Raw genomic sequence first — 17,461 nt, forward strand, 5'->3', positions numbered from 1 at the left:
GAACCCGGCGCAGCGTCGCTTGGCACACTGATTGGTTGACGGGGGGAAGGATTTCTGAAGTCGCGTTTGAGACCTCAATTCCGCGGCGTCGGCGCTTTACTGTGTGCGTCATTTCCGGCTGCGCGGTACGGGGTGGCCAACGGTTTGCGAACAACATGCCCAAGTGAGTGGGAACCTGAGTTTGAGGGTGTTCGCCGTCAGAGTCCCTAATTGTGGCCCTGTGGGGGAGCGCAGAGCGCGTCGTAGCCTCTAGGGAGGCGAGAGGGGAAGAGAGGGAAACCGGAGGTAGAGATACCCCCTTTTAGCGTGTGGAGATGACACTCCGCGGAGGGCAGCGAAAAGCCTGGTTTATGTCAGGACGCTTTGTTTGACGTATGCAAATCGTTACTAGGTCTTTTACTTTACTTTTCACTTTCAGTGAACAGCAGTTTGGTGGATGGGCATTTATTAACTGGTTGTCGTCTCTTTTTCTCTCCCTCCCGCCGCTTTCCAGATTTTATTGTGACTACTGCGATACATACCTCACCCATGACTCGGTAAGTAGTGTATCTTTTTCAGTTTCAAAAAACTGTATATGTAATAATACATTATGGTTTCGTCCTGATGAGGTTTAAGGGCTACTACTAGGAGAAAATAATTTGAGATGTTTACTTTTCTACGCTTCCTGTAACTGTCTTCAGAATTTAAGTTACTAGTCTTTCAGCAGTCAGTGTTTTCAGTGGAGACCAAACATAATAAAGCATTAGCAAGTTTGAAGACGAAAAGAAACTGTACGTGACAAGAAAAAGGTACAGAAAGTGTCCTAACGCTCAAATATTTGATTGTGCCTTGGCACTCACAATGTTTGATTGGCTGAACTGTAAAAATAATGCCTACCTTTGAAACTGAGTACTTTAATTTGATTAAAAACTACTTAATAACGGAATCTTAGATCACACGTTACTATGTCAGGTAGTGTTCTAAATGCTTTACATGTATTATCGTATTTAATGTTCATGATAATCCTTTGAGGTGAGTATTGTCTCCATTTTACAGAGGAGGTTATTGAGGCAAAGTGTGGGTAAATAACTGACTGATGTCACAAAACCAGTAAGTTGTTTAGACCTAGGCAGTCTTTTTTTTTCTTCTTGAGAGGACGGGAGGCAGACAGGCTCCTGCTTGCTCCTGACCAGGATCCACCCGGCAAGCCCACAAGGGGGCCATGCTCTGCCTGTCTGGGTGTAGTTCTGTTACTCAGCAACCACGTTCTTCTTAGTGCCTGAAGCAGAGGCCATGGAGCCATCCTCAGTGCCTGGGGTCAACTCACTCCAATTGAGCCTTGGCTGCGGGAGAAGGAAGAGAGAGAAAGAGCTAGAGAGAGAGAGAAAAGCGAGAGGGGCAGAGGAGGAGAAGCAGATGGGCGCTTCTCTGTGCCCCGACCGAGACTCAAACCTAGACATGCACACACACCGGGTCAATGCTCTACCACTGAGTAAACTGGCCAGGGTGTCTTTCTGTCAAATAAAAATGACATTTCATCGCCTGACCTGTGGTGGCACAGTGGGATAAAGCATAGATTTAGAACACTGAGGTTGCTGGTTCAAAACCCCAGGCTTACCTGGTCAAGGCACATATGGGAGTTGATGCTTCCTGCTCCTCCCGCTTCTCTCTCTCCTTCTTTCCCTCTCTCTCCTCTCTAAAAATTGAATAAAGTCAAAAAATTAAAAAAAAAAATGACATTTCATCAAAGAGGCAGCTGGTAGAGCTCTCAACTTGAACAATTGTATGCCTGCTTTTCTGTGAAATAGAATAATTTGGCATGCACTAGAGTGCTTTATACATTTTTCCCATTTTGACACCCAGAATATTAAAAGACATGAGTTCAAGAGTTGAGTTTTAATGAATGTAGTGATTTTATTGTTTCATAAAGGACAGTCTGAGTGAAATTGTGCTGCCGCCCCCCCCCCCCCAGCGCATCTTATTGAAAAATACAGTGATCGCTAACGTTTTGGGTTGCCGTTGTCCGTAGGGGCCAAGAGTTTGACAACTACAGTGCCAGTATCAATATAGCAAAAAAGGAAAGTAATGTCTTAGTATTATTATGAACATACTTTGACCTTGCAAACCACCCCCTCCTAAAAGTTGGCTCTAAGACACCCTTAGGTGTCTGTGCTATGAGCCACACCTTGAGAAGTTCTATACCTTTCTGCCTTTGCAGAAACCTGGTTAAATGAGAACTTTTTGGTGATCATGTCTTGAATAGTAACTGAAAGAACTTAGCCAGTGATTTCTCTATTGTCACTTAATTTAGAATTCTTTATAACATGTGATCATGTGTCATTCAGCATTAATACGTAGAATTGTGGAACGTGTAAGTAGGGTGGTTCCGAATGTTATTAGGTATATCCTGGGGGAGACTTCTTTCAATAAGTTTGGATCAGTAGTAGCTTACCCGCAGATCACCAATCTTCTTGATTTATTTTTCTCCCTAATTTCCTCATCATTTGGAGGGTCTTAATTTTCTGAAATTGTTAGTGAGGGGACTATGCCTTTCTACCCTTTTTCAGCAGTATATTTTCATATACCTACCATCTTGCTAATGCCAGAATTCAGAAAATTGAAAGCTAGACTCATCAGGAACCCTTGTAATAATACTGTTGTTCTAAGATGGTAGCTTGTGGAGATAGTATGAAATTTCCATGGTGATTGAAGCGGTTCCCTATGGTGGGCTTTGAAATGCATAAAACATTCAGTGCTTAACTTTGGAACTTTTCCTTGTTCTTATGCCTGAGGCAGCATTGCTATAGGTATAATGTAAGCAGTGGCGTGGGAGATGGGGACAATATTTTGAAATGTGGATCGCTCACGCGACATTGGTCATATCTTCTGTCACTGAGGCAGTCGTTCAGAGAGAGGATATAGTAGCAGGAGGTGGTTAGACACCATCTCAGTGAGATCGGGATTTCAGGCCTGGATATGCCACTTGCCAGCTATGTGTTTTGAGACAAGTCTTAAGTGTGAATAGAAGATACTAACCTTGCAATTTTAAAAAATCAGTTTTTGAACTATAATTTATGTTCAATTAAATTTAAAATTTTCAAGTATAGTTTGATGATTTGTAAGATGATTAGATTACAGCTTAAGGTATATATCAAGACAGAGCATTTCCATCACCTCAGAAAGTTCCCTTGTTTTCCTTTGCAGGAAGTCCGTTCACCTCTTGCTCTGGCTGATCTGGTTTTTACTAAGGATCAGTGTTAATAATTTTGAAACTTCATCTGAACGGAATCTTATAGTATATATATATACACTGTGCTTGTGCCTGGTTTTTGCTTAGCTTGTGCCTGGTTTTTGAGATTCATTCATATTTCATGTATCAGTGATTCGTGTTCCGTTTAGTATGCACATGTGATTTTTATGAAGGCTGAGACACTGCTTGTAAAGTACACATCGTAGTGTCTGGCCTGTAGTAGCTATTAAATAAACATTAACGTGAGAAAACTAAAGACTAAATGTATGGAGTATAGTATGTCAGTTTTACCCCAATAGTGCTGTTACAGAAGGAACAGAAGGATTAGTGGGCTAGAGACAGGTCTGTATGTGATCACATGGCGTCCTTATTCTAGACCCATGGTCATTTGAAAGGATGTATTCTCATAAACAGTGTTATTTAGATGTATGTAAGTTACTATTTTTTGCCATAAACTAACCTAAAAAAGGATATTGAAATGGATCAGGAGTTTGCAAGCTTTTTCTCTAGTGCCAGATTATAATTCTTAGGTTTGTGAAGCACATGGTCTTCATTGCAATTACTCAGCTCTTGTTGTAGAGAGAAGAATGGACACTACCTAAACAAATGAGTGTGGCTGTGTTCCAATCCCTTTTTACAAAATCAGATGGCTGACCCACAGTTTGCTGACCCCGGGTTTAGATAATAAACAGTGGATGAATTACCATGGTAGATTATTGGATAAGGTTTATAAGTGATGCATTAGCTACAGTTAATGGTAGCCAGGCCACCTCTGCATAAAGGTAAGGCTTTATAAATTATCTACTTTTGGAAATTTGTTTCTGTGACTGATGTGACCTTTTCATTTTCCAGCCATCGGTGAGAAAGACGCACTGTAGTGGCAGGAAACACAAAGAGAACGTGAAGGACTACTATCAGAAATGGATGGAAGAGCAGGCTCAGAGTCTGATCGACAAAACAAGTACGGCCAGCCTCCTGTTCTGATGCGGTAGAATGGCCCCATTCTTTCTCCTTGTCCTTGTCTGTTGTTTTTCTCAGCAGCAACTCATTTTGAATGATAAAAAGGAGCATTCTGATGCGTTGAATGAAAGAAGTGGAAGGTCGTTGGTTTCCCAGGGTTATAGGAACACGTTAATATTAGTTATTGAGATTAGAGCAAGCGGGTATTAGACTGGGAAGTGAGGCAGAGAAGAATGAGTTGTTGCCTAATATTTCATTATTGATGTGGACCAGATTTTATAGCAGATTTATATAAAACCTCCTTCATAGTGATCCACAGTTTTTAGAACTGTTTTCCCTGTTTATAATAGGAAAAGGTAGGGAGTGGGTTTGTAGTTTCCTTTAAAGAGTTTGGACCTCTGAGTTTCTTGTTCTTTGTAGTCCTGACAAAGATAACCAGTCAGAGAGGAGCTGATGTGACAAAATAATCTGGCTGTGTTTGGACCTCTGTCATACATGCCATGATCTCTTTGTTTAATTAGGACCACTTTTGTTGTTTAGGCTAGTTGGGTCCAAGACACTGATTGAAGGAGATGTTGCATTTCTGCCTAGATCATCCTGGTCATTTTGAAACATGATTTTTCTTAAGTATTCATTAAACTCAGAACTGGCTGGTAAATATGGGCTTTGATTGTAGGGTGATATTTTTTATGATTTTATTGATTTTTGCAGAGAGGAGAGAACTGGTGAAGAGGGAGCGAAAAGTATCAACTCACAGTTGCTTCATTTTGTTTGTTCACTGCTTGCTTGTATGTGCCTTGACCTGCCAATCCCAGGGTTTTGAACCCACAACCTCAGCGTTTCAGGTTGATGCTCTAGCCGGGCATGCTTTTTCTTTTCTTTTCTTTCTTTCTTTCTTTTTTTTTTTTTTTGCATTTTTTTTTTTTTTTTTTTTTGCATTTTTCTGAAGCTGGAAACAGGGAGAGACAGTCAGACAGACTCCCGCATGCGCCCGACCGGGATCCACCCGGCACGCCCACCAGGGGCGAACGCTCTGCCCATCCTGGGCGTCGCCATGTTGCGACCAGAGCCACTCTAGCGCCTGAGGCAGAGGCCACAGAGCCATCCCCAGCGCCCGGGCCATCTTTCATCTTTGCTCCAATGGAGCCTCGGCTGCGGGAGGGGAAGAGAGAGACAGAGAGGAAGGCGCAGCGGAGGGGTGGAGAAGCAAATGGGCGCTTCTCCCATGTGCCCTGGCCGGGAATCGAACCCGGGTCCTCCGCACGCTAGGCCGACGCTCTACCGCTGAGCCAACCGGCCAGGGCCTGTGCTTTTTCTTCTTTAAAGCAAAAACCGTTAAGGAAAATTTCAGAGTTAGACAAGTTTAATAAGTGGCTGCTGCTCCCCCGTCGTCCCCTCCCTGACTTCCTGTTCCCCAGCACTCAGCTATAGCAGTCTTGTTTCATTTCTACCAAGGTTCTCAAACCTAGCACTTAGGACACAAGGGCTGCATGACTCTTTGCTGTGGGGACCGTCCTGTGCATTGTAGGGGGCTCAGCAGCACCCCTGGCGTGTCTTCAAGCACTGTCTCCACGGGACAGTGACCCGATGGGAGAGCCCCCAAACACCATCATTTACTCCCTTTATCCTTCCTAGATTATAAAGGAGCAAATCTTAGACATTGTCCCACTTTATATGAAAAAATAAATTATAATGTAATCTTTTCTCTACTGGAAAATACATGAGACATTTCTTGGTATTAAAAGTTAGCATTGGCCTGACCTGTGGTGGCACAGTGGATAAAGCGTCGACCTGGAAATGCTGAGGTCACCGGTTCGAAACCCTGGGCTTGCCTGGTCAAGGCACATATGGGAGTTGATGCTTCTAGCTCCTCCCCCCCCTTCTCTCTCTCTCTGTCTCTCTTCTCTCTCTCTCTCTCTCTCTCTCTCTCTCTCTCTTTCTCTGTCTCTCCCTCTCCTCTCTAAAATGAATTAAAAAAAAAAAAAAAAAAGTTAGCATTGTCTGACCAGTGGTGGCGCAGTGGATAAAGCGTCGACCTGGAAATGCTGAGGTCGCCGGTTCGAAACCTTGGGCTTGCCTGGTCAAGGCACATATGGGAGTTGATGCTTCCAGCTCCTCCCCACCTTCTCTCTCTGTCTCTCTTTCCTCTCTCTCTCTCTCTCTCTCTCCCCCTCCCTCCCCTCCCTCCCTCTCTCCTCTCTAAAATGAATAAATAAAATAAAAAAAAATATTAAAAAAGTTAGCATTGTATTTGTTTAGTCATTTTTTTGTAAGCAGCAAAAGAATTGAGAGTAAGCGTTTTGAAGGCAGCCTCTCGGAGAGAGGAGGCAAGCCCTCAGACACGCCTCGTGATGTCCAGGATTGTGCTGACATTGAGTCTTCTACTGAACCAGTGGCCTGGTCACTCCCTCTTCCGTCTTCATAAGCTGTCCTTTCACTCCGTTTGTGGGAGATGCCGTATTTGAGATATGATCCCTTACAGAGCGCAGGGTCCATGCAGAGGCATATGAATAGTGATTCTAAATAGCCACTCGAGGTCAGTTTTTTGGATTTGGCCTTCACAAATTACAGTGATTTACTTGAATAATGTGACTCCCTTTGCATTGGTGGGTGTGGGTTAGGATTGGGGGTACATGCCTGAGGACTGCACTGAATTGGGAAGGACTTACATTCAGGAATAGACTTGATGCGATTGTATTTTAATTCATGACTCCTTTTTAAAACCAAATATAAATTGTCTTTCAGTCTCTTTTGTTTCCATTTGTGCCTCATAGTGTCTGAAAGAAAAACTAGAAGTTGCTAGTATTGGACATTTTTTTAAGGTCGTAATCTCCTTCAGGGCAGGCTCTGGCTTTGAGATCTTCATTTTTACATCTCTCAGCCCAGTGCGTTCATTGCAAATCTGGTAAACCAAATGGCATATTGTTTTGACTCAGGGCAGCATCTGTAGGGAGGATTGAAGTTTATAATGCCTGGATTCTGGACAGGTATCATACACACATTTTCAAACAAAACTGAATGGTTCAAATTGGTTATAAATCTCATCTACAGATTAAAGATGGTCACTTCTCTTTGATAAGACATTGATAGGTAGGAGGTTTCTTTCTTTTTTTTTTTTTGTATTTTTCTGAAGCTGGAAATGGGGAGGCAGACAGACTCCCGCATGCGCCCGACCGGGATCCACCCGGCACGCCCACCAGGGGGCGATGCTCTGCCCATGGGAGGGGTGTCGCTCTGTTGCAACCAGAGCCACTCTAGCGCCTGGGTTAGAGGCCATGGAGCCATCCCCAGCGCCCGGGCCATCTTTGCTCCAGTGGAGCCTCGGCTGCAGGAGGGGAAGAGAGAAACAGAGAGGAAGGAGAGGAGGAGGGGTGGAGAAGCAGATGGGTGCCTCTTCTGTGTGCCCTGGCCGGGAATTGAACCCGGGACATCCACACACCAGGCCGACACTCTACCACTGAGCCAACTGGCCAGGGCCGGTAGGAGGTTTCTACTTAAATCTTTCATAGTTAATTCAGCCATAGAAATGCTAAGTAAAAAACAGTTTAAAAAATCCAAATTAATAAACCAATTAATTGCAATTTTTATTTTGTTTTTTGAGAGGAAGAGGAAGAAGGAGGGAGAGGGGGATAGGACAGGGACAGACAGGGAGAGAGATGAGAAGCATCAACTCAGAGTTGCAGCGCCTTAGTTGCTCATTGTTTTCTCATATGTACCTTGATGGGGGGGGGCGCTTCAGCTGAGCCAGTGGTCCCCTTGCTCAAGCCATCAACCTTTGGGCTCAAGGTAGTGACCTTGGGCTTCAAGCCAGCCACCATGGAATCATGTCTGTGATCCCATGCTCAAGCTGGTGACCCCACGCTCAAGCTAGTGAGCTCACACTCAAGCCAGATGAGCCCTCTCTCGAGCTAGCGATCTTGGGGTTTCAAACTTGGAACCTCAGTGTTTCAGTCTGACACTTTATCCACAACACCACAGCCTGGTCAGGCTTAATTGCAGTTTTAGCTGGTGAATAGTAAAGTTGATTTTAAAACTGTAGAGGGCATACATACAGTAATCTTAGATTATCACTTTTTAAAAAAAAAAATTATTTTATTATTATTTTTTTTTACAGAGATAGAGAGTGAGTCAGAGAGAGAGATAGACAGGGACAGACAGACAGGAATGGAGAGATGAGAAGCATCAATCATCCGTTTTTCGTTGCGACACCTTAGTTGTTCATTGATTGCTTTCTCATATGTGCCTTGACCGCGGGCCTTCCGCAGACCGAGTAACCCCTTGCTCAAGCCAGTGACCTAGGGTTCAAGCTGGTGAGCCTTTGCTCAAACCAGATGAGCCCGCGCTCAAGCTGGCGACCTCGGGGTCTCGAACCTGGATCCTCGGCATCGCAGTCCAACGCCCTATCTACTGCGCCACTGCCTGTTCAGGCATAAATTATCGCTTTTTAGAATGAAACAATTGGGACCATTAAAGATTAAAAGAAAATAGTTATTTTAGTAAGTGGGGTGTTGAATTCTTACTGACCGTATGTTGGTTTTTTTCTCATTTTCTTTAAAGCCGCAGCGTTTCAGCAAGGGAAGATACCGCCTACTCCCTTCTCCGCTCCTCCTCCGGCGGGGGCCATGATCCCGCCTCCGCCCAGTCTTCGTGAGTTTATCAAGTTTTTATCTTAAGGGGTGTAAATTGGGCAGTTTGTACTTTTTATCTTGTTAGATTATCTCATTGTGGGCTTTCAAATCCTCATTGAATGAATACATAGATAGTAACAGAAAACAACTTTAGTGGTGTTATTTCTGAAAGTATCTTTGGTTACCTTCGCGTTGCATTTGTGTCATGCCCTGTGGGTCTGAGACGACTCCGTGGAAAGCTCAGAATGTACATGTGATGAATGTACATGTGATCGGATGAGATAATATTTGAAGAGTATTGCCGAGTACATGAAATTATTTTCTGCTGTGGCTGCAACAGCGGAGGCTTGAAGTAGCTGATAAACGCCTCAGTCTTTGTATGTTCTAACCCACCTAACACGTGCAAGCACACATTGCAAAGGACAAGAATTGTGAAAGTGGAGTGGGTCAAAGGTCTCTCCTCTCTGGGAAGGTGTTGTTCCTGCATGACGAGGAGATTGAGTAACTATGCGTTCTTTGGCTCTTCTGGAAGATTTCAGATTGAAATTGAACTGCGAGACCTCTCCTTAGTTGTGTTAAGTGATCACGGGTATAAGCACACATAAGTTAGGAGGCTCTCTGTAATAGTTGCATGTAAGTGTACCACAAATAGCCCCCCAAACCCTGCCTGGGCTCCCCCCGTCCTGGGATGTGGCCAGGCCTCAGCTCACAGCACCTCTTAGGTCACCTTTCTCTCTGTCTCAACAGGCTGGCCCTCTGTTGTTTTAATAGTAGAGTAGTTGTCTGTGTTGTGAGTGTACCATAGTTAACCTCACTGTTTTCTTATTGGTAGACATGTAAGTTGTTTCAGATTGTTCCTATTGGAAATGATACATCAGGAATGTCTTTGCATTACCTTTTTGTATTTTCAAAGAATCTTTTAAACCTAGTGGGTTTTTTTTGTTTGTTTTTTGGGGTTTTTTTGTATTTTTCTGAAGCTAGAAACGGGGAGAGACAGTCAGAGACTAAACCTAGTTTTTGATTAAAAAAAAAGATCTGAATTAGGTACTTGTGGCTTAAGGTGATAAACTTTTTATGAGGAACTCTACAGAAGGTATGAGACACCCCCCCTTTTAAAACATTAAAATTTTGGTATTTTTTCTTTAACCTGGGGAATCTGACTTCATTTTATACTTACTTCTGTTTGATAGGCTTGTTCTTGCTTTTTTGTCATAAAGTAAGTAAAGTTTTGTGGCATGCTGATTTTTGTGGATCTTCTGGTATCAAAAAGACCATAAGAAGTTTATTGTTATAGGATTTGGACCAGATCATGAGGCCCTGTTAGTTTCCTTGAGAAGACGAAATGTTAGTACATAGCATATCTGAACCTCAAGCCCCGTTCTTTCTTTCAGCCGGTCCTCCTCGCCCTGGTATGATGCCAGCACCCCATATGGGGGGCCCTCCCATGATGCCAATGATGGGCCCTCCTCCTCCTGGGATGATGCCAGTGGGACCTGGTAAGTTGGAATCTCCTTCTAGAATGCTCCATTGTGTTTTAGCTTTCCATTTAAATGGAATTCTTAATTAGCCATCTAAATGTGTTATTGCAACAAGTTTGGCGAATCTGTACTGATGAAGAAATATTTGGTCTGTCAGTGTAATTGGATGCTCTGCAACAACATTGTACTACTAAAAGCAGGATAAGGCGGCCTCTTTTTCTCTTCTTCTCCCTCCCTCCTGTTTTCCGTGTCACTGACTTTTGGCCACTTATGGAAGGAAAGGGAGATGAGCTTGTCCCACTGGGCAGAGAGAGGGGAGAGGGATGTGCTTGTGCTGCTGTTTTTCTTGGTTTTGATTTGGAGCAGAGTTTCCCTCCTGCTGGCTGGCTTTTAATCTTGGAGGATAGCTGGGCCAAGTTAGTAGATGACGAAGGCCTTTTGTTAGGAAGGGGAAAATAACTAGATCTCAAATACTTATTTTAACAAAAACAAATGTACATTAATTAGGAAATTTTTCTAATACATGGTCAGGGCCTTTGTTTTGAGAGTAAGTCCACTGAACACTATATATTCTTGCATAAGTCAGTAAGCCCTGCCCATAATGCATTCCTTTACCAACTTGAGTTTCATTTTCTGTGAAGTGGTTAGAGGCCTCCTAAAGCAATCTAGTTCCAGTCTTTTTATTTATTTATTTTTTTTTTAAAGGGACAGGGAGAGTCAGAGAGAGTGATAGATAGGGACAGACAGACAGGAACAGAGAGAAAGATGAGAAGCATCAATCATCAGTTTTTTGTTGTGACACCTTAGCTATTCATTGATTGCTTTCTCATATGTGCCTTGACCGCGGGCCTTCAGCTGACCGAGTAACTCCTTGCTCAAGCCAGAGACCTTGGGTCCAAGCTGGTGAGCTTTTTGCTCAAGCCAGATGAGCTGCGCTCAAGCTGGTGACCTCGGGGTCTCAAACCTGGGTCCTCTGCATCCCAGTCTGATGCTCTATCCACTGCGCCACCGCCTGGTCAGGCTAGTTCCAGTCTTTTATGATTGTCTCACCTACCAAATATGTCAACCCTTTTGGAGGATGATTTGCCTGAGTCTTGCTGAATATCAACTTAGTTTTCATAGAAAAAGTTCTTTTATATACTCAGTTTATTGGTTTGCAAAATAAATGATGAAATTAGAATAAATACGGCTGATGCAAGAAGTGTGTAATTCAACTGTTAAGGCAGGCTATGAAGGTATTAGAGAAGCTTCCCAGCCAAAGCCATTCTGTTTGCTTACTGTGGTTATCATTTCAAGGGATGGGAGAATATAGATAAAAAGAGTTTTTGCCTTACTGGCTTTGAACCCAAAACACAATCAAAGTGACTTAGATGGCTTCTTGTTCATTCTGAAGTCAGTCACAAGTTCAGACTTCTAGAGGGGTTAGTTGTGGTAAAGTGTGAATGCATGACTCATTTAAAGAAGGCTTCTAGAACTCCGCTTCAGCCTATGGTTGACATTTGAGAATGCAGGTTGGTGTTGCCAGTTCCCCTGAGTATTTTGTTGTTGTCGTTATTTTTAGCAGGATAAAATAATACGGTATGGGATTTGTATTAAAATGATTTAGTAGTTGGGGCTGAGCATGGCTAAGAGTGGGTAGGGGTGACAAATTGGCCATGGGTGGAGAATTGCTGATGCTGGATGATGGGTACATGGATGTTCACTATACTCTCCCCCCCCCATTCTTGTGTGTGTTTGGACAATTCTGTAAGTTGTAGAAGGGTTTTGGACTTGTTAGTAATTATACTTATTGCCAATATCGGCAACTAATTACAATTACATGCACTATGGAGACCAAAGCAAACAAGTTTTCAGGATGCCTCGTTTACACTGTTTGGTCTAGATCAGTTTCCTCTAAGAAATGCTGAATACTGGTTATGTTATGGTGGGTTTTTTAAATGAGGTATTTAGTAATTTAGTAGTATTCTTTGTTCCTGTTGAAATTAATCTTTTTAAAAATCCTGTACCTGTTGGATTTTGTGGTTTTGCATATACTTGTGTTTTGCTTTTTGTGGTAAGGCTGTATTCAGCTTTGAATATAGTTTTTTCTTGAACCATTTATAGTAAACCTTTAATCAAAATGATTTAGTTAAAAATAAGTAAGGTAAAATTTGATATTTAAAAAGGAGATACATAGCATGAAAATTATGAGGCATAATAATAAAATGAATACCCGTGAACCCACCACCCAGCTGAGGATATAGAACATTATCAATTCCACGATTCTGCCTGTGTTCCTCCCCAGCCTCCACCTCTCTGCTTGCCCTCCCTTCCCTGGCTCATTTATTTGGCTGGTATATTGATCTGAAACTTTAAAGAATTCATTAATAGTTCCTAAAATGCATCCGCAAAACAGATTTTTGTGTGTGTCTAATTGTTATAAATCACATGATTGCCTATTATTTTTTTTGACTTGAGCTAAGTATGGTTACTGACAGGTTCTCAGCATGGGCCTCCTGCTCACCTTTCCTACAGCTCCGAACAAACGCTTAGTGGTAAGATTGTCCTCTGTGCCTGTGTCCATCCATGATATAGCTCCTGGTCACATGGTGGATAGAACTGATCGAGAGAGCTGACTGAGTACCATGGGACTTAGTTGTGGATTTCCCTGAGTGAGGAAAAGGTCGGTCTAGGGAGCTAGTGCCCCTGGTGGTGTCGGAAGGCAGTCTGTTCCTAGTCTCCCCTCCCAGCCTTAGCTTATGACGCCCATACGGTTCTTGTGTTGACCTCTTTGTTTTTTGTTTGAGAATGTCTAAGTATTTTAAAGATGTGATGAATTTGTTGCATTCTTTTGTCAAGTATGTCTTTTTTCCAGCATTTTGCAGGGGGGGGCTACTTTTTTGTCTTTAATTGAAGTCCCATCAAGCTCTCTCATAAGTAGTATTTTCTGAGTCTCCTTTTTTCCTTTTTTTCTTTTGTCCTGCAGCTCCTGGAATGAGGCCACCTATGGGCGGGCACATGCCAATGATGCCTGGGCCCCCAATGATGAGACCACCCGCCCGTCCCATGATGGTGCCTACTCGGCCGGGAATGACTCGACCGGACAGATAAGGAGAGAGGGCAGCCTCTTTCACTTTAACGTTTCTTGTTCTGCTTCACCAGGAGGTCGTGGTTGGGACTCGGGGTGTTCTTTAGCAGCATGACACGGAGGACTCGCACCCTCTTCCTGTCAGAGAATAGTTTTGGAGGGGCGCAGCGGGACAGGGAAAGCCGTTTTCATTTGTATTGTGAACTGTGAAAATAAACTTGTTCGCTTGTTTAGTTAAGGACGTGTTCCCTTTTTTCTCCCTTCTTCCCCGTGTGTTCTAGAGGGGAGGAGCCGTGTCCACGGTCTCTCCAGCCTTCCTCTTCCGCGTGCCCTCCGCATGACCTTCCCCCTGACGCTGCCTTTATTCAGTAGACTTCTCTTGTTCTAGACTTCGGGAAACCTAACACGTGGAGAGCTTTTGTTAATTAAAATAATAAACAGCACAGCTGGTTGATTTTTCACATGCACAATACTTTGTGTGGTAAGTGGCAGATGTCGAGCCTTTTGTGCTGACGTGGGGAAAGGATTTCACAGCATGTGCATGTCAGCAAGGATCGCCTAACCACAGCTTCTCTCTTTGCCCAGCTCCCCTTTTACTTGGGTCTCAAATGCTCAGAAATCTTTCCAATGGCAACAGTAAAATTAGCCAGCTTTTCATGGCACAGAGGGATTCTTCAGAATGTCATTTGTTATTACCTCCGGGCTATAAAAGGACTTTCAGGGAAGCATCCGGAAGGTTAGCCATTGCCACTGGTCCATATTCAGCTCAATGTAAAACCTAAACTATTTCACTTTGCAAGCAGTAGTGAAACTTGTTATGACCTCTAGGGAGGACGATTTGGCAATACAGAATTACTTACAGCCTTTGAGCATTTTCATGTCTAGAAATTTTTCCTACAGATACATTTGCATGTGTACAAGGTGATATGCAAGTGATTACGCATTGAAGCAAAAGATTGGAAATCACATAGATGTCCCACGAAAGGGGACTGATGCATCAAGCCTGATTCAGACACAAAGTGGCATGTACTGCTGTGTGAGCATGCAAGCTCTATGTATGACAGGGAATGGTTTCCAAGATAACACATTGTTGTGCACCTTGGTTTGTTCATGTCGGTATTGTTTGCTGCTGTCTTTTTTTAAAGGAAATATCTATAGCACCTTTGTATGTGTGAAGGCTCTGGGAGGACAGGTAAGCAACTGCTCATATGAGTGGCCCATGAAGAGTAAGTAGGTGGCTGGGGCCCAGGGATGAAGAGAGGGTCAGAACAAAAAACAAACCACCTCTGTCATCCAAGGTTGTTGTTACAGTGATGTTATGGCAGACAGCGTCATGAGCCAGCAGTTTGCCATTTGCTGATAATCAGACTCATAGGGGACTTTATTCAAAGTAAAGGTTCCAGAGTTAAAAACATTTTCTCAAAGGTGCTTTCATTGTATCAAAGTAAACCCACATACACCTTTATACACCAAAATCTATTTTTAGAAGTTACTATTTCAAAAGAAGGGAAAGAGTGAGAATGGTTATCCCAGGATTTAGATTAAGATACTATCTCTTTATTTATTTATTTATTGTATTTTTCTGAAGTTGGAAACGGGGAGGCAGTCAGACAGACTCCCTCCCGCATGCACCCGACTGGGATCCACCTGGCACACCCACCAGGGGGCGATGCTCTGCCCATGGAGGGGGCGTCGCTCTGTTGCAACCAGAGCCACTCTAGCGCCTGAGGCAGAGGCCAAAGAGCCATCCTCAGCGCCAGGGCCAACTTTGCTCCAATGGAGCCTTGGGTTTGGGAGGGGAAGAGAGAGACAGAGAGGAAGGAGAAGGGGAGGGGTGAAGAAGCAGATGGGCGCTTCTCCTGTGTGCCCTGGCCAGGAATCGAATCCGGGACTCCTGCACGCCAGGCCGACACTCTTAACACAGCCAACCGGCCAGGGCTAAGATACTGTTTACAATCAAGTAAATTTCATGGTTATGTAGATATGCACATACATGTAAGTATATGTGAAAAATCTAAAAATGTAGAAGTATTAACATGAGACTTTATTCAACAACTATATGGTATTGCTACTATTTTTTCCTTGTAGGTTTTTGGTATCTTTAATTAGTTAAAGGAAAAAGTAGATGTGAAAAAGACAGCATTTTGGGTCTGTGCCAGTACACATAATCATTTCCTTATTGATGGATCCTGAGGTAGTTTCCAGTTTCCAACTCAAACCCACAGGCTTCAGGAAGAAGCTTACTTTTATGAGCTCAGGTCTTGAGTAAATACGGCACCCTCTCATTTTCTACATGACAAACTAATCTCAGGTCTGCCTTCGCATCTTGCCAGAAGGGAAAGAAGTGCCCATGTGTCCCTTGTAGACCTGTTCTCACCTGGTTTCGGTTACAGTTTGTAGATTTTCCAGGCACCAGAGGTCGAGGTGATTCCAGGGAAGTGGCCATGTTTGTCAGTGACATGCTTTTGTTCAGAAGGATTCAGCAGCTGTGTCACTGCCTTGTGCACACGGTGCTTGGAAAAATCCCTTCCTCAGTGAAGTGAGCACAGAAAAGAACCGCTGCCCACAGCACAGAGCAAAACCGTGACCTGGGCTTCCCAGTGGGTTCTTCTCCCTCCCCCGTGTTAGTCTTCTCCTGAACAGGGCGAACTCGCTGTTTATCGTCCTTTTCGGTGCACTGATCCTGCCTCCAGAGCGAGGAGGCCTGGGCCGGGCGCCGAGCATGGTGTCGTCTTCCTCGGGCTGAAAGTCAGCTTGGCGTCATGCGGGGCAGCGGCCGCGCCTGAATATCTTCAGTGAGGCACACTGGGATCCTGGAGTGTCCTTTTCCTGGGGGTCAGGACTCACAAAAGGTCGTGCCTAGCCCTGGCCTAATTCTCTTTCTCTCTCTCCCTCCCTCTCTCACTAAAATCAATCAATAAAAATTAAAAATAAAGAAAAGGTTGTACCTTTTCCTGAAAATTAGTGGATTGCAGGAGCTGACCTAAAGGCTTGAGGTTTCTACATAGGGCTGGTACGACTGACCAAGAAGGTGAATCTCACTATCTTCCCTCCTCACCTAAAAAAAAAGGAAAGAAAAAAAGATTGGGATGTATGTCTAGTCTTTGTCTGGCTTCTTTTGGTAAGTAGTTGTGAGTCCATGGCTGGTGCTGATCCTCTTCTGGGCTAGGTTTTTTTCCTAAGGACCATTCAGATCCCAGTTGTTGGTTTTGCTCTATTTTTGTTTGTTTGTTTTAATTGAGAGGAGGGGAGATAGACAGATTCCCACATGTGCCCCTCCCATGATCCACCTGGCAACCCATGTCTGGGGCTGATGCTTGAATCAGCCGAGCTATTTTTAGCACCTGAAGATGACGCTTGGACCAGTGAGCTATCTTCAAAGCCTGAGGCTGGTGTTTGAACCAATCGAGCCACTGGCTAGGGGAGGGCAAGAGGAAGAGAATGGAGTGGGGAGGACAGAGGTAGAAGCAAATGGTCACTTCTGTGTGCCCTGACTGGGAATCAAACCCAGGACATCCATATGCTGGGGGCCAACACTCTATCCAGCCAACCGGCAGAGCTTGCTCTAGTTTTTAAGCCAAACCTGAATGTTATAGAGTAAGTCTCTGAGTTACAAACATCAGATTTGCATACAACTTGTATTTACAAATGGAGCACCATAAGGGCTATTAATCAAGTTCAGTGAAAAGGATATTGTAGATTTACTCAACTCCCATGGCAAAGAACTAACCAGTGAAGACCTTGTGGAACTAGAGCAGCAGATGACAGCATTTAGGGAAGAAAACGGGAACCTAGAAACTCCAGAACCAAAAATTTTGTACAAAAGATTCAGATGATGCTTTCTGTCTTATTGAAGCAGGGATGCACAGTTAGAGGAGCGAGATCCTGACACAGAGAGGTTCACCAGAGTTGACTGGACAATTACCGAAGGCCTGAGATGCCACAGGGCCATTTATGATGAGAAAAAGCAAAGCTCTGTACAAACCTACCTGATGCCTCCTTCAAAAACTGACTCCAGCAGCAGAATCAAACCCTGACTCTAACACAGTCCCATATGTTAAGACAAACATCTAAGTTGCATTTAATAGGTTACTGTCCC

At 43.7% G+C, this 17,461-nt stretch overlaps 1 protein-coding gene across 1 annotated transcript; it reads left to right on the forward strand.

Moving 5' to 3' along the window:
- The first annotated feature begins 15 nt into the window (after positions 1–15).
- Positions 16–13,600, forward strand: SNRPC (small nuclear ribonucleoprotein polypeptide C). Its single transcript, XM_066252911.1, has 6 exons — positions 16–163; positions 494–536; positions 4,082–4,190; positions 8,747–8,836; positions 10,209–10,313; positions 13,261–13,600. Exons 1-6 carry the CDS (start codon positions 156–158, stop codon positions 13,383–13,385), a joined length of 480 nt encoding a protein of 159 aa, XP_066109008.1. The 5' UTR covers positions 16–155; the 3' UTR covers positions 13,386–13,600.
- Positions 13,601–17,461: the final 3,861 nt, after the last annotated feature.

The sequence above is a fragment of the Saccopteryx bilineata genome, chromosome 1, assembly GCF_036850765.1.
Source record: "Saccopteryx bilineata isolate mSacBil1 chromosome 1, mSacBil1_pri_phased_curated, whole genome shotgun sequence".
In the NCBI taxonomy this organism is placed as follows: Eukaryota; Metazoa; Chordata; class Mammalia; order Chiroptera; family Emballonuridae; genus Saccopteryx; species Saccopteryx bilineata.